We start from the raw sequence: 21,647 nt of genomic DNA, 5'->3' as shown, positions 1-21,647 counted from the left end.
ACCAGGGTGGGGCCACAGGGGGCCCTGACCCCCCCAACATCATACCGGGCCCCCCCATGTGCCCCCCAATTAAAACTATCAGCACAGCAATTACAGAGCGATTCTCTGTAGGCTCTCTGGAGGGAGAGACACACAGAGGGCATCCCTATTTAATTTCCGTGCTCCGTGTCCTGTTGTGTATACTTTGCTGCCCGGTCTCCTGCTTGCCATAATGACAGAAGACAGAGCCAGCTCCAGCAGCAGTGCTTCAACCTCTCTAAGCCCGCCCATGTGTGTGCAAAACAACATCTCCTCCAACCTGTAATGTGTGGAGAAGTGCACACAGCAGTAAGATGAAGGGCTGCATGATGTCTGTGTCCCGACTCCCGACCATCACAGGAAGAGGAATATTTGCATCTCATCTCTTAACCAATAATGGTTAACAGTTCACAGTTATGCCGCGTACACACAACCGTTTTTCGGGTTCTAAAAAATGACGTTTTTAAGGGTCTAGAAAAAACAACGTTTTTTTCAACCCGATCATTAAAACGGCCTTGCCTACACACGATTGTGAAAAAAAATGCTCTAGCAAAGCGCGGTGACGTACAACGCGTACGACGGCACTATAAAGGGGAAGTTCCATTCGGATGGCGCCACCCTTTGGGCTGCTTTTGCTAATTTTGTGTTAGTAAACGACGATTCACGCTTTTCAGTCTGTTACAGCGTGATGAATATGCTTACTCCATTACAAACGCTAGTTTTACCAGAACGAGCGCTCCCGTCTCATAACTTGCTTCTGAGCATGCACGTTTTTTTCACATCGTTAAAGCCCACACACGACCATTTTTTACGACGTAAAAAACGACAACGTTAACCACTTCATTACTGGGCACTTAAACCCCCTTCCTGCCCAGACCAATTTTCACCTTTTAGCGCTGTTGCATTTTGAATGACAATTGCGCCGTCATACAACACTGTACCCAAATTATATTTTTATCATTTCTTTCCCCACAAATAGAGCTTTCTTTTGGTGGTATTTGATCACCTCTGTGGTTTTTATTTTTTGCGCTATAAACAAAAGAAGACAAACACTTTTGAAAAAAAACACAATATTTTTTACTTTTTGTTATAATAATATCCCAATTTTTGTTAAAAAAAAACAGTTTTTTTCCTCAGTTTAGGCCGATACGTATTCTTTTACATATTTTTGTGAAAACAAAATCGCAATAAGCGTATATTGATTGGTTTGCGCAAAAGTTATAGCGCCTACAAAATAGGGGATAGATTTATGATTTTTTTTTTACTAGTAATGGCGTCGATCTGCGGTTTTTTTTTGTCAGGCCTGCGATATTGCGGCGGACACATCGAACACTTTTGACACTATTTTGGGACCATTCAGATTTATACAGCGATTAGTGCTATAAAAATGCCCTTATTACTGTATAAATGTGACTGGCAGGGAAGAGGTTAACACTAGGGGGTGAGGAAGGGGTTAAATGTATTCCCTGGGTGTGATTCTTACTGTGTGTGGAGGGGGACTGACTGGGGGAGGTGATCGATGATGTGTCCCTTTGTACAAGGGACACAGCATCGGTCTCCTCTCTCCCTGACAGGACGTGGAGCTCTGTGTTTACACACAGAGCTCCACGTCCCTGCTGTCACTGCCAATCGCGGGTACCTGGCGGACATCGTGGCCGCCAGGCACTCGCATCGGCATCCCAGCGTTGCGCCGGGCACAGTTTTTCCCCGCTGCGCGCCCCAGGCAGCGCGAGCGGGGAATGCACATAAAAGGACGTCCTTTTGAGAGCCTTTTAATGCCCATTTTTTACATTGTGAAAAATGCTCTGGAGCCCACACACAATCGTTTTTAATGACATTAAAAAAAAAACGTCATTTTTTATAACCCCGAAAAACGGTGGTGTGTACAGTACGCGGCATAGGTTGTATCTGTGCTGAGTGAGTAATCACATGCAGTAGACTCCAAAGATCTGTAAAATAATTCTTCCTTTTTGTGTCTCCTCACCTTTGGCTTATGTAACTGGTTGAGGATATTGATGCTGCTACACGGTTTTGCAGCCACACTCCAGGATATAATTATATCTACAAAAGTTGTTTTCTTGTCTTATTCTTTTTCATCAGTCTTCCTGAGGCTTCTGTTGGAAGTTCATGATATTCTACTGTTGTGCTCCTGCACCTCTATGACAGAATTTATTTATTTTTTGTTTTAAAGCGGCATTAAACCTAAAACCAAAAATGTAATATATTGCCGCTTACAAATCCTTAGATGTGGTGGCTGCATATGTTTTCCTTTTTTTTAGGCCTTTTTCCCTTCTGTTCTCACCTGGTGATCTGCCAGTAACACACTTCCTATATTACAGCGCTCCCACTGTGGACAAAGGAGCACAGGCGGCACCTTGGGACAACAGCTTTGTCAGTCTGTGAGGAAGGGAATGTTAGATGTGCTAGCAGATTTGGATACACTAACAAATTAAAGCTGAACTCCAGCTAACAAATATCCTTTCATGTTGTGATTGCTGCTGTATGCTGGTGATCGCTTCCTACAACTTCCTGCATTCCCTGCATGCTTTTTAGCCTCTCCTCTGCTGTTTACATTCAATTTCTAAGGACTACATATCCCATGGTACCATGCTGTCTCCAAGCAGTGATTCCTGTACTGACTTTGCCTCCTGAAACTCCTCCTCTCAGCTCCACTGTAGTTTAGAAAGCAGGCTCTGTAAAATGTGTAACACAGCAGTGCTACTCACAGGACATCATGATTACCTGTCACAGAATTTAAGGTAGTAAATGTGTGGGGATCTTCACAAAACCCTTTGTTTTTAACACAAACTGTTAAGCCTGGTACAAAGCCTGGGTTAAATGAAAAAAAACTGACAGCTCCTGTCAGAGCCTTTGTACTAACTATGCAAAGTTCATACAATGGTCTCTCTTGCTGAGCTGTTGTGTTCTGACAGGGGGACGGCCCCCCGCCAGAACACTCCGATCAGGGCTCTCCGCCATTGGTTGAGAGAGCTAATCAGGAGTCGGTCGGCTGCTGGTTTTCCAGCATGCTCGTCTGACAGAAGCCAGGCCACGGCCAGCTTCTGTTGGTCAGGGTGTTGTATATACGGGCCGAATGTTGGCCTTTTTTTTTTAACCAGCAAATTTATCCGCCATTTGGCCCGTGTGTACAGGGCTTTAGACAGGGCCAATTTGATTGTTTTGCAGGCTGACTAGTAAGTGTGCTGGGAAACTATTTGTTTGTTTGTAATGTGCTTTGCCCTTACATGTGCACCTTGCTACAAAGGCTAGGTATAGGTTGGGGTGGTCTCCATTTTTTTGACAGTTGGTTGAATTGGGTACAGGGGACACTGGATGCCTTCGATACCATTGTACTTTTGCTGGGCGTTACGTGTATCCCTGTGCCTTTAAGGAGGGGTGGGCTCCCTCCAGGCACACCTACCCTTAACCTATCCATTGTCATATGTGCTCCTACTTTGGAGGCCCTGGAAATTTTAGAATTAGGACCACAGTATACTGTATACAGTGGTCCCTTGACGTGAGCACTGCGGCTTACGAAAATGCGTGCAACCAAAACCCTCTGTTTTTGAAGCACGCTGTTAGACAGGACACTTTAGTTATTTTGCAGGCTGGCCGGTAAGTGTGCTGGGAAATCTTTTGTTTGTTTGCGATCTGCATTGAACTTCCATGTGCACCCTTTGGCAAATGCAAGTTACAGGTTGGGGTGGTTGCCATTTTTTTGTACAGTTGGTCTTCACTAAGTAAGTTACAAACTTCAAGATCATTCAGATTCATAGGAGTGAACTAGAAATAATTGAAATACAATGTGGAAATGAATATATGATTTTACATTTTGACCACAGATATACTTTAAAGCGAGGGTTCACCCTAAAAATGATTTTCTAACATTACATCCAGCTCACTCTCTACATTGACAGTATGCCGTTTGTTTTTTTGCTGTACATACCTCGTACAGCTATTTTCTTCCCCGGCTTCCGGGTAGGGCCTCCCGTGGGAGTGGGCATTCCTATCCAGCAGGTGATTGACGTGATGACAAAAACGACCTTCCCCCGTCGCATAAGGAGCGTCACGAGTTGCCGAAAGAAGCCGAACGTCGATGCGCAGGCGCCATATAGCGCCGACTCGCTGTTCGGCTTCTTTCGGCAACTCGTGACGCTCCTTATGCGACAGGGGGAGGTCGTTTTTGTCATCACGTCAATCACCTGCTGAATAGGAACTCCCACTCCCCCGGGAGGCCCTACCCGGAAGCCGGGGAAGAAAATAGCTGTACGAGGTATGTACAGGAAAAAAAAAACGGCATACTGTCAATGTAGAGAGTGAGCAGGATTTAATGTTAGAAAATCGTTTTTAGGGTGAACCCCCACTTTAAGTTCACATATGCTAAGCCAAGTGTAAGCGTAACACACGATCGGTTCGTCTGATGAAAACGAACCGATGGATTTTTTCATCAGATATCCGATGAAGCTGACTTTCATCAGTCTTTCCTACACACCATCGGTTAATGATCCGATCGTGTCCAACGCGGTGACGTAAAACACAACGATGTGCTGAGAAAAATGAAGTTCAATGCTTCCGAGCATGCGTCGACTTGATTCTGAGCATGCATGGATTTTTGACCGATGGATTTCCCCACAGATCGTTTTTTTCTATCGGTTTTTTAACCATAAGAAAAATGTAAAACAGGTTCTATTTTTTTTCACCAATGGGAAAAATAGTGATGTGGCCCACACACGATCGGTTCATCCGATGAAAATTGTCCATCGGTCCGTTTTCATCAGACGAACCGATCGTGTGTACAGGGCATTACAGGAGTTTATTGCCTCACACAGAGATCACTGTACACTCCCTGACAATACAACCATCTGATTTTCTCTCAAGGATGCTGTCATCTTTGTTCAGGCATCAACCAGGGTCAGTGTCTACTTTCTGCACTGTGATGCTGCCTCAGAAATGACACGGCTGGTGTGTAGGTGTGATAGCGCTGTACTATTAGGAGTGAGGTATTAATATTGTTGGATAAATCAGTCCTCCTTCACTGGGGCTGATATGCAGTGAAGTTGTCATGTAGATGGACCTTGTTCTGGTCTGGGACTGCTACCTCTCTGATGGTCTCTTGGGGAACACTCATTGAATGGCAAAACTCTAGAGTGGGTATTGAGGAGCACCCAGGGCCAGATTCCTGACAAGGCCACTGAGGCCAGGCCTCGGGGTGGCAGTGGGTGCAGGGGCGGCGCCACGGCAACGGGGGGGGGGGGGGATCCTGTCGGGTGATTTTCAATGTAATTTAATTTTTTACATTTTTTTTTCTTTACCTCATTTCTATCACATGAGGGGGGCCCCCTATGTGATGGTGTGTGTGTGTGTGTGTAGGGGGCGGAATTGAAGAAAACAGCCTGGGAGCACCCAAATCTGGGCCTGGGAGCACCCAGTACAAAAGTTCACTACTTATATTCACCAGCACACCACGGATCCTCCAATATCATCTAAAAAGTGTATTAAAGAATGATCACATCACAAAGGACAAATTGCAACATTTCGGAGCTGTGCAGGGCCCCTTCATCGGGTACATAAAATTATCACACAAACAGTTCAAATGGAAGTGTTTATTGAACAAAGGTATCAGATGAATCCAACACAATTTGGGGGAAATACCTTCCCCTTCTTTAGAGCTGAAATCTTGGGAATGAGTGGACTCATGATGAGACCACTGTCAAACCTGGACCTATTTCAGACCGTTTGGTATAGTTAGAAACCTAACTAGGCCGACAGTCTAAAATAATTGGATGAAGCCTTTACATAATGCCCGGTACACACGATCTGATTATCGGACGAATGATCGTCCGTTTTTCTTTGTATGCTAATCTCACGTTGAATCTGATGAGTTTACTAAAGTCACGAAAATTCTCGTACGGCAGAATAAAAAATCGGAAGTGATGTCATGTGTTGTAATGCATTTGTATTGCATTTTCGAATGACAGCTGTACTGATTAAACGAAAAACTTACGATCTGGCATTGTACGAAAAAAAAATTCCGTGCATGTCCGATAGGATAAAATCGGATGAACTGTCCTGATCGGCTCTCGGAAGCTCTGTACTAACGATCCGATTATCGTACGATCGTTTCGAAAGCGGCATTTTTCGTATGATTTTCGGATCGTGTGTACGGGGCTTAAGTCTCTGAACTGTATCTCATCATGTGAAAGGGGTAGTCATTTCCCCCGAAACATGTTGGCTTCATCTGTTACCTTAGTTCATTAAACCATTCCATTTGACATTTTTGTGTCATGAACGTTTGTACTGAATGCTCCTCAATATCCACACTTCAGAAATGATCTAGTCATGTAATTCCTGGACTTTGTGCAGTCTTTGGCTGTCTTCACAAATTCGCTGCAGTCTCTCATGTTGTGACTTGCTAGCAACTTACAATCTGATCACAGGGGAGAAGAAGACAAGGAAACATTTCCTCCTGCCTGCAGCAGACTGATGGCAACATCACAGCTTGGAAACAGTCACTTGACTGGAAATCAAGGGCTGCTTTTTACCTATAAAAACAATGTTCACAAACATCTGACGAACGGACATACGAGTTCGCCGCTCGTAAGGATTGTTGCTGAGTTCCCGCATTGTTATGTGAGTTTTTTAACTGTTGCTTTTAATAAACTCGGTTTATATTGCTGACTGGGCTATACTATGGATATGTTTCTCTCACCCCTTTTCACATTACAAACGCCATCTGAGCGCTCCATCTGAGCTAATGAGAGAGGGATAGGAGTTACTACAAGCCCATATCAGCTGAGACAGTGTCACACACTGAGAAACCCCGGGGAGATCTAAACAGCCAGCATCTGAACCACGAGAATTAGGGGAAAAAAGCAGAGGAAAGATAGAGGGACCGACGAGTGCGGTACTCGTGGATATGAGTCTGAGATCTCTCACTCACATGTGAGTGCATTTCCATTCGTCAAGATCCCATTTGCTAATATCTTTTTTGTGACGGTATTTCACCATCAGCCTTTCTTTGTCTTTTTTACTCTGTTTTTTCATGTTAAATATCGGATGGAGACTTACATGTGTTATTTGTGGATTGCAACCATCTAGACCATTTTAACCTGGACATATTGTGGTTAATTCGAGGTGAGCAGCTGGGTTCACCAAAGGTGTTTACATATAACTTTGGTGTTGGCTCAACTATCCTATTCCCACCTTTATTACGGATCTAAGGGTCTCATATATATATTTTCTTCAGGACTGTTTTCCGTGTATTTTTCGTATCTTTATTTACTTTTTGATTGCATTTTTATTTTTATTCTTACACTGGAGATTAGGATTTATCTCCGTTTGGAGCACATTACTGCACGGCAGAACTGCACTGGATCCGGACCTTCCTGGAGTGTAGACCTGCTCATCAAGGACTGTCCCTGTATTGGTCTCACTGTTATATGTTTTATAATATTGTTTTCACTAATAATATTTTCACCAGTCACTCACAAATTATTACTGTCCATCACCTACTCCCTGTCCTACACCTTACAGCGCAAGTATTGTAATTTAATCTTTCTGCTTCATTTCAGTCTATCGAGGTAGACTTTTATATTTGCAGCAGTATTTTTAGTTTGTCCTTTCCCTTCACTTTTCAGACAGCGCAGGAGCTTACCCCATTTACATCTGTTACCTTAGTTCATTAAACCATTCCATTTGACATTTTTGTGTCATGAACGTTTGTACTGAATGCTCCTCAATATCCACACTTCAGAAATGATCTAGTCATGTAATTCCTGGACTTTGTGCAGTCTTTGGCTGTCTTCACAAATTCGCTGCAGTCTCTCATGTTGTGACTTGCTAGCAACTTACAATCTGATCACAGGGGAGAAGAAGACAAGGAAACATTTCCTCCTGCCTGCAGCAGACTGATGGCAACATCACAGCTTGGAAACAGTCACTTGACTGGAAATCAAGGGCTGCTTTTTACCTATAAAAACAATGTTTTTTTGAAAACTGATACCGTTCCTGTATATTATGACACGCCAGGGATTAATTCATGCAGAATTGTAAAAAGACCAAAAGGTTCACTTTAAGGATTGGTGCTAAAGCAACAGTAAACTCTACAGGTAAGCTTATAATAAAGCTTACCTGTAGGTAAAATTAATATCTCCTAACTGTGCACCGTCTGGGAGATATTAGAGCGAGCAGCAGCCGGTGACATCACCGTCGCATGCACTCTGAAGGAACGGTATACCTGTGCGGTTCCTTCAGAAATGTATGCCGTGGCCAAGACTCATCATCGTTATCGTGGCTTGGCCATTCAAGTGGCTGCAGGTTGCCAACCCAGAAGGAAGACTGGGTGAAGATCTCCATCTTCACCCAGTGGTGACAGTGACAGGGTCGACAGTGTGCCACTGGAGTGCTTTTTTTCAAGGTAAGTCTTTCACAATGTGCTTAGAAGTCCTATTCTTTATTATTGTGTAATCTGTATGAGAATATGTAGGAATTGCCATAATTTTATGGTATATTGTCTGGTATTGACCTTTCTGTCTATCTGTATGTAACTGTGGAGCAAGCCATTTGAAGTACATTTTCCCCCACTGTTCAGCTTGGAGCCATTATAAAAACACAGTTAATATAATATGGAAACTATTTACCTGTCTCCGGGAGGATATGGTATTATTAGAACACCTAGTAGACATTTTGGAGTTGTATGTCTTATTCTGATTTGTTGATTCACCTCTCCCAGTTTTCAGGTTGTCTTTGGGGTCTGACGGTATAGGGTTCAAAAATAGAATTCTTGCAATAAGTCCATACAGGACAGTTGCTAATGTCATTGGCACAGCATAGAATACAGCAAAGTCTATTAAGTAGATTGGAGAGTAGTAACTCCGATCGACCTTATAGCCGCAGTAGACAACAGGGCCATCTTTGTAGACTGTGATGTTGAGGTCAAGTAAGAAAAACCACATCATGCAATAGAGGGATGTGAAGACCCAGACGAACACAGTGATTTTCTTTGCTCTGGAGATAGTGCACAGAAACTGGGCTTTGATTGGGTGACAGATTGCCAAATACCTCTCAATTGTAAATGCAGTTATGGAACAAGATGATGCATTAATTCCCAAATACTGAAGGTAAGTAATGCACAGGCATCCCATGTATCCATATACCCATGAGCCATAGAGACTGTCAGATATGTTGGGAAGCCCTGCTGCCACCAGGACCATGAGATCGGCTATAGCAAGGCTAACAAGATAACAATTAGTTGGGGTTCTCATATGTTTAGTCCTTAGAACCACCAGAACCACCATAATGTTTCCAACTATACCAAGTCCACAGATGACAATCACCAGGAATATAGTGGCAACTTGATATTCCAGACCAATCCATTCTCTGTCCTGGAGGGCTGTGTCATTTAGTGCAGCGGAGGTATGATTTTCCATGTTCACAGGGCTGGAGGTGCTTTTAGGTTAAAGATCATTCTTTGGTAAGTTAGCTTGTAAGGATTGTCCCTTTTTATCTCTTTTGTCCCCTCTTCAGAGGTAATGCCTGTGAAGCCAGCAACCTTTTCCCTGCTTTAATAATTGTAGTCCTGTAGGGAAAAAGTAACCATGAATCAGTGACAGAATTATAGAAAGCACAGATATCAGTACACAGTATGCAGTTAAAGTATACAAGTCATGGGCTAACTCAACTGATCTGAAACATACACTTCTTATTAAGCTGTTAAACAATAGTGTTGAGCAGAATATGCCATATTCGATTTCGCGATATATCTCGAATATATATTCGAATATTCGAGATATATTCGCTAAATTCGAATATTCGTGATATTTTATCGAAAGTAAATGATTGCGATTTTTCGCTATTGCGAATGCGAAAATAATTGCGATTTTTTGATAACTGCGGTAGGAGCACTCTGATTGGCTCAGAATATTCGTGATATTTTATCGAAATATCGCAACATGCGAATGCGATATTTATTGCGCAATTTCGAGAAATGCTGGAGGAGCGCTCTGATTGGCTCAGAATATTCGTGATATTTTATCGAAATATCGCAACATGCGAATGCGATATTTATTGCGCAATTTCGAGAAATGCTGTAGGAGCACTCTGATTGGCTCAGAATATTCGTGATATTTTACAATACAAAATAATTGCGAATATTCGGCAAATGCGGAAGGAGCACTCTGATTGGCTCAGAATATTCTTGATATTTTACAATACAAAATAATTGCGAATATTCGGCAAATGCAGAAGGAGCACTCTGATTGGCTCAGAATATTCTTGATATTTTACAATACAAAATAATTGCGAATATTCGGCAAATGCAGAAGGAGCACTCTGATTGGCTCAGAATATTCTTGATATTTTACAATACAAAATAATTGCGAATATTCGGCAAATGCGGAAGGAGCACTCTGATTGGCTCAGAATATTCTTGATATTTTACAATAGAAAATAAAAAGTGTTTTGCATTGGTGGTGATTCTTTACTCTATCCATCTGTCACAGCCGTTTGTCAATCAAACACCTTAAAGATTGAACACGTTCATGCTGCATGCTTTGGACTTTTTTTCACTTCACATATCAAAGACATTTTTATGAAAGATTATTTTTCTATTATTGGGACTATATTTCTTTATATATTTGTTTCACTGTGTATTTCACAAGTTATTTGCGCTTGCTTATTTTATAATTTGCCCACATGTCTTGTCACTAGACATATTTTTTATTCTTGTAGAGCGACTCCATTTTCTGTCTTGTATTAATTTATGTTGTATAACATTTTTGAGTTGCTGCTGTATTCTCCCCTTTTTTAAGGTATGCGCAATTTTTTCCTTCTTACAAAAAATAATAATATCAAACATACAAATATTCATAACATACACATACACATACACAAAGCCCCCCCCTTTTGCATCAGAGACAATCAGAGTTCTCCTACCACAGTTATCGAAAATTCGCAATCATTTTCGCATTCGCAATAGCGAAAAATCGCAATTTTTTTTTTTTCAATTTGGCAACATAATAGGATCGCCTCAGCTTAGCTACTCGGCCCAGGGTCTCTAATCATACCAGCAATGCTTTTAGACGTCGATAGGATGTGATCTGTTTTAAAAATCAAATTGAAAAAATGCGAATATTCGGAATTGCGAATATTCACCGCGAAATTCGAAATATAGCGCGATTTCTCGAATATGCTATATTCGAGTCGAATATTCGCAATGCGAATATTCGTGAGCAACACTATTAAACAATAATGAACCGTATGCCACGTACACACAACCGTTTTTTCAGGTTGTAAAAAAAGAAATTTTTAATGGTCTAGAAAAAACAAAGTTTTTTTCAACCCGATCGTTAAAAGGGCCTTGCCTACACATGATCGTGAAAAAAAAATGCTTTAGCAAAGCGTAGTGACGTACAACACGTACGACGGCACTATAAAGGGGAAGTTCCATTCGGATGGCGCCACCCTTTGGGGGGCTTTTGCTGATTTCGTGTTAGTAAATTACAATTCGCACTTTTCAGTCTGTTACAGCGTAATGAATGTGCTTAGTCCATTACAAACGCTACTTTTACCAGAACGAGCGCTCCCGTCTCATAACTTGCTTCTGAGAATGCGCGGCCTTTTCACGTCGTTAAAGCCCTCACACGATCATTTTTTATGACGTTTTAAAACGACAACGTTAAAAACGACGTGAAAAATTAGAGCATGTTCTAAATTTTTAATGCCCATTTTTTACATTGTGGAAAATGCTCTGGAGCCCCCACACAATCGTTTTTAATGACAAAAATGTAATTTTTTACAACCCAAAAAACGGTCGCGTGTACGCAGCATAAGAGCCAAACACACATAACTTTTATATATCATGCTATATCTCTGATACTTGGGTGATATCAGATGTAAAAAAAATGTAAAGCTACACTCAGAGTAGAGTAGAATAATAAAAAAACAAAAAATTGAGTAAAATAAAAAATGAAGTCCAATTATATATAAAGTCTTGCGAGCAACTGCGATTAATATATCTAGTGAGAACTGCTGACACCTAATACATTCCCATATACAGTATATGTGCAACCTTTATATAACGAATACTGTATATTGTGCCAAGCTATCTCAAATGAACCAATTATCAATACAAATGTGCTTAATTGGTTAAAGGAAAAAAAAAATAAAGAAAAATATTCCCTGTGCCCAGGTAACCTTGATCACAAAATGTATTGTATACAAGTGAAAAATAGTGAAGTATCAATCTTCAGCCCTCATAAATCACCATGTGATCCAATTAAGTGATCAAACATAAATTCAATTGTGTAAAAAAACAAAACAAAAAAACAGTCCTTCCAACAATGACTTCTTATGCAATTTTCTTCCTTATGTGCATCCCATATCAGTTTTGTTATACATATCACTCGTGCTCTCCCACCATCAGGTGTGCTCCCACAATTAAGTTGGGTCAAAAATTGCTTTTAGTCCTTGCAGGACTTGTAGATGTAATTCTCAGGCCCTCCTTTGATCACATAGTAGGTGAGGCTGAAAAAGACACAAGTCCATCAAGACCAACCTATGTGTGTGCTTTTATGTCTTTTATTTGTGCTTTTTATGCTTTTATTGTAATGATGATATTTTAGTTTGATCTGGAACCGGATAAGCTAAGCCAGCCTGTGGCTTTTTATATGTCTTGGATATTCCAACAGTGACATCTCCCTGCCATAACTCTGTTCCTGTCCACCTGAGAGTTTTGAGTGTTCCTGCCCAACTTTACTTTTTTGAACACCTCCTGTCGTATTCCATAAAAACTATACCTACTGTATCAATCATGGGAATCAATCTCACCTTCGCTGAGATCCCTTCATTGGTTGCCAGTAAAAGACAGAATCACTTTCAAGGCTCTCTGCCTAACGCATAAGTGTGTTCACGGTAACGCCCCCCAATATCTATGCGAAAAAATAAAAGCCCATAACCCCAATCGCATTCTGCGATCCACCAATCAAAACCTACTCCAAATACCCAAAGCCAAATACAAGTCAAAAGGAGATCGAAGATTTGCAGTCCAGGGACCTCGGCTGTGGAATGCGCTACCAACCACCATCCGACTGGAGTCGGACCACTTGGCCTTCAGGAGAAAGATTAAAACCCATCTCTTCTGAGGTCAAGTGGGCTTCCATACCGTTGGAATGGAAACAGCGCACAGAGGCGATTCAGTTCACATGTGTTGCGCTATACAAGTTTCTCACTCACTCACTCACTCACTCAACTCCATCCAAAGAAGCCACAGCAGGTGTGCTGATCTGGGAACTCAGATTTCACCATTAGGGCTCTTTCACACGTCAGTTCAGTTTTTTAGATCAGTTTTTTTTTCCTTGTCAAGAATATCTTTATTAAATGCAAGAATAAATTGTACATGAAGCATACATTCGTTACAGTAATCAGGTGGTTATTATAACATAAGATTGACTAACAGTATCATCTTTCTTAAACAACAATAAACGGGAATATTTTAGCCATGTTCTGTGTACTATCGCAGGAAGAGTTTAAGTAATTAACATAGCCAAATATGTAATCCTTACAACTTGTCCTAGTGGCTAGTGGATAATATATCAAAGATAATACGTCCTTATTTAATGTAACCTTACTACCTATCAACTTTAAATTTCTAAAATGTGCTACCTTTTCAAAGTTAACGGTAGATACACGAGGGTACTACCTTATGCAGTATCAGATCAGGAAAAGGAAGAAGGGAAGAAAAGGAAGGAAAATGGGGGGGGGGGTCAGGTAAGGAAGTCTGCAGGGATGGGCTAGGATCCGTTGTCAAAGCATGAAATGTACAACGGTTATTTTTGTATAGGAAAGCTACCATGGCATCATTACACCTTTATTAAAATTTTCTGGTATAGCATATTGTATCCAAGGGTTCCATATTTTTTCAAAGTTGGCGATCGTGTCCATTTCTAACGCTTCCATTTTGGCGTGCGTCATAGCAATATTCATTCTATTTTTTGTTTCCGTCGTTGATAAAATTGGAGTTTTCCAAGCTTTTGCTATGGTTTGTTTGGCTGCCGTAAAGAGTTGTGTTAGTAGCTTGAAGTGCGTGTGTGTTAGATTGATGGGCTTTAAATTCAGTAGTGCCAATTTAGGGTCTGGAAGTATTCTCAATTTAGTCACCGCATTTACCATCTTGAAAATCTTATCCCAGAATTTATGTACTATTGGACACGTCCACCAAGTATGAAAATATGTACCTTCGGTGATGCAACCCCTATAGCAATGTCCGGTGCAGTTTGGTGCATATTTAGCTATTCTGCTTGGCACCAGGTACCATCTCATTAATACCTTATATCCCGCTTCCAATGCTATTATATTCGAGGAAGCCGATTTAGTGTTTCGCCATATTTGATTCCAATCCGAGGTATTAAGTTCTATACCCAGGTCACTCTCCCATTTCTGAACATAAGGAAGCTTTGTTGTGTTATTGTGGGATAGTGACTGCAAGTACAGAACCGAAATTGTACCTCTTACATGTGGATTATCTTTACATATACTTTCAAAAGGTGACATCTGTTTTTTCAGAGCCGAAGAAGTCAGATGTGTTTCCACGAAATTTTTTATTTGGAGGTATCGAAACAATTCTGATTGAGGTATACCGTATTTTTTACATACTGTCGGGAAGGGCATGATACCTGATGAATCCAAAAATTTATAGACATATATACAGTCTTTCCTTACCCATTCCTTGAATGTGTTAGGGAAGATCCATGCCGGATAAAATGTTGGGTTTTTATAAAATGAAAGCAGTGGGTTGAGAGGGGACACCAGTGAATACTTGGATTTATAGCTATCCCATAGTGAGAGAGAATGTTTAATAATTGGATTGCAGATTTTCCCGCGTAGCTTGGGAAGAATCCATAGTAAGTTAGCTGGAGGGATGGGATCACACTCGGTTGCCTCAATCGCTACCCAGAGAGGTGTTTCCTTTTTTTCATGATATTTGGCCAAGGTTGAAATTTGCGCTGCCCTATAGTAGTTTGTAAAATTCAGATATCCTAACCCTCCTTGAGTTTTGGGGAGATGCAAGATTTTCGCCTTTATTCTGGGCCTAGATGTGCCCCATATAAAGGTCGTCATTCTGTTTTGTATTATCCTCAGAAAGTAAGCCGGTATTGGACTCGGGAGCACTCTAAAAAGATACAACAATTTTGGTAATATTGTCATCTTAACTGCGTTGATCCTACCTAACCAGGATAATGGGAGCTGGGACCAGGATTTGAGTAAGTTTGTTATCTGTTTAAGAAGAGGGGGATAATTATAAGAGAATAAATCAGATGTATCAGCCGTTACGTGTGTTCCTAAGTACGGGATGCTCTTATCCGACCATGTAAATGGAAGACCTACTGTGGCTGCACTTAATTCTAGTCTTGAGAGGGATATGTTTAGTGCTACACATTTCTTGGGATTAATGGCTAGACTTGAGAACGTCGCGAATCTATCAAGTATTGGGATGAGATTAGGGCCAGTTACTTGCGGGGAAGAAAGAAATAAAAGAATGTCATCCGCAAATAGGCATAATTTATGTTTATGACCTCCTAATTCTATACCTAGGATAGTGGGGTCTGATCTGATTTTCTGAGCAAGCGGTTCGATAAGGAGGGCAAATAATAACGGGGATAACGGGCAGCCCTGACGTGTTCCTCTTCTGATATCAAATGTGTCAGACTTATATCCTGCGTATTTAACATAAGCTTTAGGGTTATTATAAAGTTCCATAATCCAATTAGTGAAATTAGGGCCAAAGCCCCATTTCTGTAGAGTATATTTTAAATACGCCCAGGAAACAGAATCAAAAGCTTGTTTGATGTCCAGAGAGAGAAAACACGCCGGTATACCCATTTTCTTTGCTATTTTGGCCAAGAGGCATGCCCTGCGTATATTATCGCCCGCTTGTCTGGATGGCATGAAACCTACTTGATCTCGATTGATTAGAGTACCGATAAAATTGTTAAGGCGGGTAGCTAGTATTTTACCTAATAGTTTTATATCTATGTTAAGCATAGATATGGGACGATAATTGCTACAAAGTGTGTCATCCGAATGTGGTTTGGGAATCATACAAACCGTTGCTAGCAACGTTTCAGGTCTGAAGGTTTTTTGCTCTAGTAAGTTGTTAAATGCCTCTGCCAGTCTGGGTGAAAGTAACTCAGTAAAAGTTTTGAGGTAGTTTGCCGAGAACCCGTCAGGTCCCGGTCTTTTGTTAATTTTGAGTTCCCGAATGGCTAAAGCTACATCCTCTTGCGTAATTGGTTCTTCCAACTGTTCTTTCTGTGATTGACTTATTTGTGGAAGATTAATTTGTGCAAAAAAGGAGTCAACTTTAGATTCGTCAAATACAGTAGTTTCTGAGTAGAGTTGTTTTAGATGTGAGCTAAACTTTTGAACTATTTTAAGTGGGTTGCTGGAGAGAACCCTGTTGGCAATTTTTAACATTTTTTGGTTTAAAAGTCTTATTGAGTGTGTTTCGCGCTCTAGCTAAATATGTCCCTGGTTTATTTGCTTGCTTGTAGAAAGCATGTCTAGATCTATTAAGTGTTCTATTCGCCGAATCGGTTAAGAACAAGTCGTATTCCAGACGTGCTTTGTCCAGCCGAGTTCTATTAGTTTGAGTTTGGCAGTTTTGTAGGGCCAGAAATGCTAAGTTGAATTCTGTTTCCAATTTTCTTGCCATCAGTGCTCGCTCCTTTTTTAAGATCCCTATTTGCCGCTGGAATGCTCCTCTGAGGACTGGCTTATGTGCTTCCCATAATGTAAGTGGGGATATTTCAGGGCTTGCATTGAGTTCTAGATAGTCTTTTAGAGCTTGTTCAATCAATTGGCAATGGGCAGGGTGTTTGAGTATAATTTCAGGAAGATACCAAGTGGGATCATGGTTTTTCGGAATGGTTGATGCCATTGTGGTGTACACCGCATTGTGATCTGACCAAGGGATGGGTATTATATTTGAATATAGTATTTCAGGGACCATACCGATTGTCACAAAAATATGATCAATTCGGCTGAAGGATTGGTGTGGGTTTGAAAAGTATGTGTAGTTACGTTTTGTGGGATTGTGTTCTCTCCACGTGTCTACTAAATTGTATTTGGCTAATAAGTTGGGAAGGGTCCATTTAGCTTGGTGTTTAGGTGTGACATAGGGGGTTTTATCTAAGAATGGAAGAAGGACTTGGTTGGAGTCTCCGCAGATGAGGAGAGTCCCTATTTTATTTGAATTAATTATTTGGAAAAGATGCGATAAGAAGGGTAACGGGTTTAGATTAGGAGCATAATAAGATACTATCGTGATCTCCGTATCTAACACTTGGCCTGTTAATAGTATGTATCTGCCCTCTGGATCTTTGATTTCCTTTTTTAGAGTGAATGGTGTGGTGCGATGAAAAGCGATAAGGGTTCCCCTTTTTTTGACTGAAGCAGAGGCTGAATAGACTTGTGGATAGGAGGGGTTAAAAAATCTAGGAGTCGTGTTCGTAGTAAAGTGAGTTTCCTGTAGGCAAACAATATGGGCTTTTTTGGCCTGAAACGTTCTGAAGGCCTTGGTTCTTTTCTGTGGCACATTCAATCCCTGTACATTTAACGACAATATATTCAATGGTGCCATGGTAGCTTTACTTCTCTGTCCATCTTACCGTGATAAACCGGAGGACATCTGGCCAGCCCAATCCCTGCAGACTTGGGGAAAGAAAAGGAAAAGGGGTCTCTGTGGTATTCAACCTTGAAAAGGAAGGGAAACACAGAAAAAATTAGTAAATAAACAGTCAACAATAAACCAATAAAGTTTGTTAGGTTTACCCGTGGTGGGGATGGACTACCCCCGCCAGGGGAAAAGGGGATCCCATCAATCCCCCGCTTAATCTTGCGGGGAACTGAGGAGATCATGGTGGAGCAGAGGTTGGTTCCGTGGGGTGGAAAACCGCTGTAAATATGTTCAAGTAAACACCGTCAGGTGTTTTTTCTCAACTTAGCTGTTAATAACATTTCGAACAGGATAACACTAACTACTCGCCTTCTGTTGTTTAGGCGAGAGATATGAGAGGGGGTTAACTATCCTTAATTAATTAAATAAAGAGATTGTAGAATTCATTAGCCTATACCAAAGATGTTTTAATTGGATCATGTGTTCCATTGGAATTTTAGGAAAAAATTCCTCAAGTAGGTCCAATAGTTTGGGTAAGATTAGGCTTCTATTGATCAGATATATGTCAGATTGGGTATCTACCTATTGACCATTAAAACAATGAAGATTCTACACACCAAAACTCGCCTTGCGCCTGGACGCTGACTGGGCTACTAGTGCACGAGGTGGTGTAATGTGGTGAAGCAACATTGGATATTATAACTAGAGGAGGATAAGAGAATGGGTTTTAGAGGTGTCTCTTAGGTACCCGGGGTGTAATTAAATGGTGTGGGATGTCATAAGTCTGAGGGACCCTGCGAATGAAGAGGCAGGCCTTGTCGTTTCCCCCCCCCCCCCCTCCTCCCCACCCTGAGGTGAGGAGGAGGTGAGGAAATAAAAAGTGGGGGGGAAAGTGGAAAAAAAATGGAAAGAAGTAAGAATGTGATAAAGGTAGGAGTGCAAGGTAAAAAATGAAAAATAAGAATCGCAATAAGCGGTGAAAATGAGAATAAAATTGGGTCAAAAGAGAAAAATTTAAAAGTAGAAATTAAAAATACGAGTAAAAAAAATAAAAAAATAAAATAAATAAATAAATAAAAATAAATAAAATAAATAAAAATAAAAATAAAAAACATCAAGTTCTCAATCCATGCAATCTGTACATCTTTTCTTGTGAAGTGTTCTTGTGACCAGGGGAAGAAGAAATTCATGAGGTCCTCTGGAAGGTGGTCAGTCCATGGTATCCTCTTGGTCTTGAGGTTGAGACACAAATCTTCCTCGTTTGTTTGTGTGATGAGTTCCATTGTTCTTTTCAGGTTGAATGATGCCATTGCGGGAAGATGTTGATGCTGATCTTCTGCGGGAGGAGTTGTGTGTGATACTGTGATCAATGAGCTTCAGATCAATTAAAGCTTGGTGTAATTGATCAGGTGATCTGCACACTATCTTTGAGCCCTGGAATGTAAATCTGAGGGAGAAGGGAAATCCCCATTGGTACTTTATGTTTCGCTGTTGTAATTCCACTAAAAGGGGTTTCATTGCACGCCGTTTGGTAATTGTCAGTTGCGATAGATCGGCGAATATCTGGAAATTGTTTCCCTGGAATGTTAAACTGCTCTTCTCTCTGGCTGCTTCCAGAACCTGCTCTTTTGTTCTGTAGTAGTGGAATTTTGCAATGATATCCCTGGGGGGTCCCTCAGATTTTTTTGGGGCTAATGCCCTATGTATTCTATCAAATTCCAGGCGTTCTACAGGCAGTCCCGGCACTAGCTCCTGACACAGTGCTAGAATGGTACCTGAAAGGTCCAGGACCGTCTCAGGAATTCCCCTGAATCTCAAATTCGATCTCCTGGCGCGGTTCTCAAAATCTTCTAGTTTGCTATGAAGTACCAAGTTCTCCTCTTTAAGCGCATCTAGTTCTGATTGGCAATTTTGAGTATAAATTTAAATTTCGTCCATTTTTGCCTCTAAAGTCTCTGTGCGGCAGCCCAAGTCTCTTATTTCCTTAGTTAGACTAGTGGTGATTTGCTCTGAGGTGCGCTTTAGCGCTTTATTCAGCATTTTCTCGAATTGACTTAGGAGCTCTGAGGGGACTGTCTTACTTAATGTAGCTATTTGTGGGGTATTAGACAAGTCCTCCTCCTCACTGTCCGTGTCCATGTTCCTCAGAGAAGCTGCGGATTTCATTCCCTTTAACAAGCGTTGCTTGCCTTTCCCCTCAGTATTAGACTCTGAGGTAGCTGAGGTGGCTGAGGAGAATGCCGCCTTTTTTACAGAGCCCTTCATCTGCTGGGCCGTGCTATTAGGGTTGGATTTACCCTTATATCTGGCACCCCCCAGCACCATATTTCAATAAAATGATTCTCCTCACCTCCCGGGAACTCGACCCGTCGTTTTCTGTTCGTTTGCAGCTCTATTAAAATCAATTATTTGCGGTTTTCTTTCCCCACAGAGCGGAGCTCTAGTGCAGCATGACTGTGCAGCTAGACCCCGCCTCCTGGCCTCCGATCAGTTTTTTTTTCATCAGTTGATCCGTTTTTCCATCAGTTTTTCGTCCGTTTTTTGGCAGTTTTTCATCAGTTTTTCATCAGTTTTTCCATCAGTTTTTCCATCCGTTTTTTTTTTTTTGGGGGGGCTTTTTACATACAGTGCCTGCCGCCGAGAATGTGTTTTAGCACGACGGCATCGCGCTGATTCTCGGCGACAGGGTGCCGACATCTCGCACTCCCTGGAATAGTAAAAGCCATTCCAGCAAGCACGTCATAGAAGCGACGGGAGATGCGACTTGGATTCCCGCCAATTCTACACGTGTGCGGCGTTTGGTATGAATCCTGAGGGGAAAGTCCCCGCCGGATTTTAAATAAAAATCCGGCATGGGTTCCCCCCTCAGGAGCATACTGGGCCCTTAGGTCTGGTATGGGTTGTAAGGAGACCCCCCCTACGCCGAAAAAACGGCGTAGGGTTCCCCCTACAATCCATACCAGACCCGTATCCAAAGCACGCTACCCGGCCGGCCAGGAAAGGAGTGGGGACGAGCGAGCGCCCCCCCCCCCTCCTGAGCCGTACCGGGCTGCATGCCCTCAACATGGGGGGCTGGGTGCTCTGGGGCAGGGGGGCGCACTGCGGCCCCCCCACCCCAGAGCACCCTGTCCCCATGTTGATGAGGACAGGGCCCCTTCCCGATAACCCTGGCCGTTGGTTGTCGGGGTATGCGGGCGGGAGGCTTATCGGAATCTGGGAGCCCCCTTTAATAAGGGGGCCCCCAGATACCGGCCCCCCACCCTAAGTGAATGAGTAATGGGGTACATCGTACCCCTACCCATTCACCTGCAAGAAAAGTGGTATAAACACAAATAAAAAAACACAGGGTATTAAAATATTTTATTAGTCTGCTTCGGAGGCCGCCCCCTGTCTTCTTTAGCTCTTTTCACCAGGGGGGGGCTTCTTTTTTGACGTCTTCGGGTGGGGGCCGCTCTTCTTTGCCGCCGTCTGGTTCTCTTCCACCGCCGGGGAGGGGTCGCTTTTATAAAAGCGCCCACCCCCCGGCGGGTTTCCTCCGACGTCTTCGGCGGGGGGTGGTGTGCTTCTCAGGGGGGGCTTTTTCTTCCGCTATCCAGGGGGGTCTTCTCCGCTATCCGGGGGGTCTTCTCCACTCTCCGGGGGTCTTCTGCTATGTTCGCCGCTCTCCGCTGTTGACTCGGCGCACCCCGGTTCTTCCTCCCGCTGTCCGGTGCCTTCTCCTTCAGCGCTGAACGTCTTCATCTTCTTCTGTGCTGTGACGTCTTCTTCTTCCGGGCTGTGACGTCGTCTTCTTCTTCTCCCGATGTTGACACGTCGCCTCTTCTTGCTGCAATGACGGGTGCGCGGCTTGCATCTTACTTATATAGGCCTCACAGTCCCATCATGCTCCGTACCTACCCATGTGATACCTACCCACGTGGGTAGGTACCGGAGCATGATGGGACTGTGAGGCCTATAT

General features: G+C 42.3%; 1 protein-coding gene across 1 annotated transcript in view; it reads right to left on the bottom strand.

The window, feature by feature from the left end:
• TRHR (thyrotropin releasing hormone receptor) overlaps nucleotides 1–21,647 on the bottom strand; it is a 58,165-nt gene that overhangs the window by 29,968 nt on the left and 6,550 nt on the right. Inside the window, exon 2 of the mRNA XM_040354854.1 lies at nucleotides 8,658–9,595. Coding sequence (XP_040210788.1) covers nucleotides 8,658–9,446 — 789 coding nt within the window. The 5' untranslated portion in view covers nucleotides 9,447–9,595. The remainder of the gene's footprint in view (nucleotides 1–8,657; nucleotides 9,596–21,647) is intronic.

This window comes from Rana temporaria, chromosome 5 (genome assembly GCF_905171775.1).
Source record: "Rana temporaria chromosome 5, aRanTem1.1, whole genome shotgun sequence".
Lineage (NCBI taxonomy): Eukaryota > Metazoa > Chordata > Amphibia > Anura > Ranidae > Rana > Rana temporaria.
This window is presented reverse-complemented; position numbering and strand designations above follow the sequence as displayed.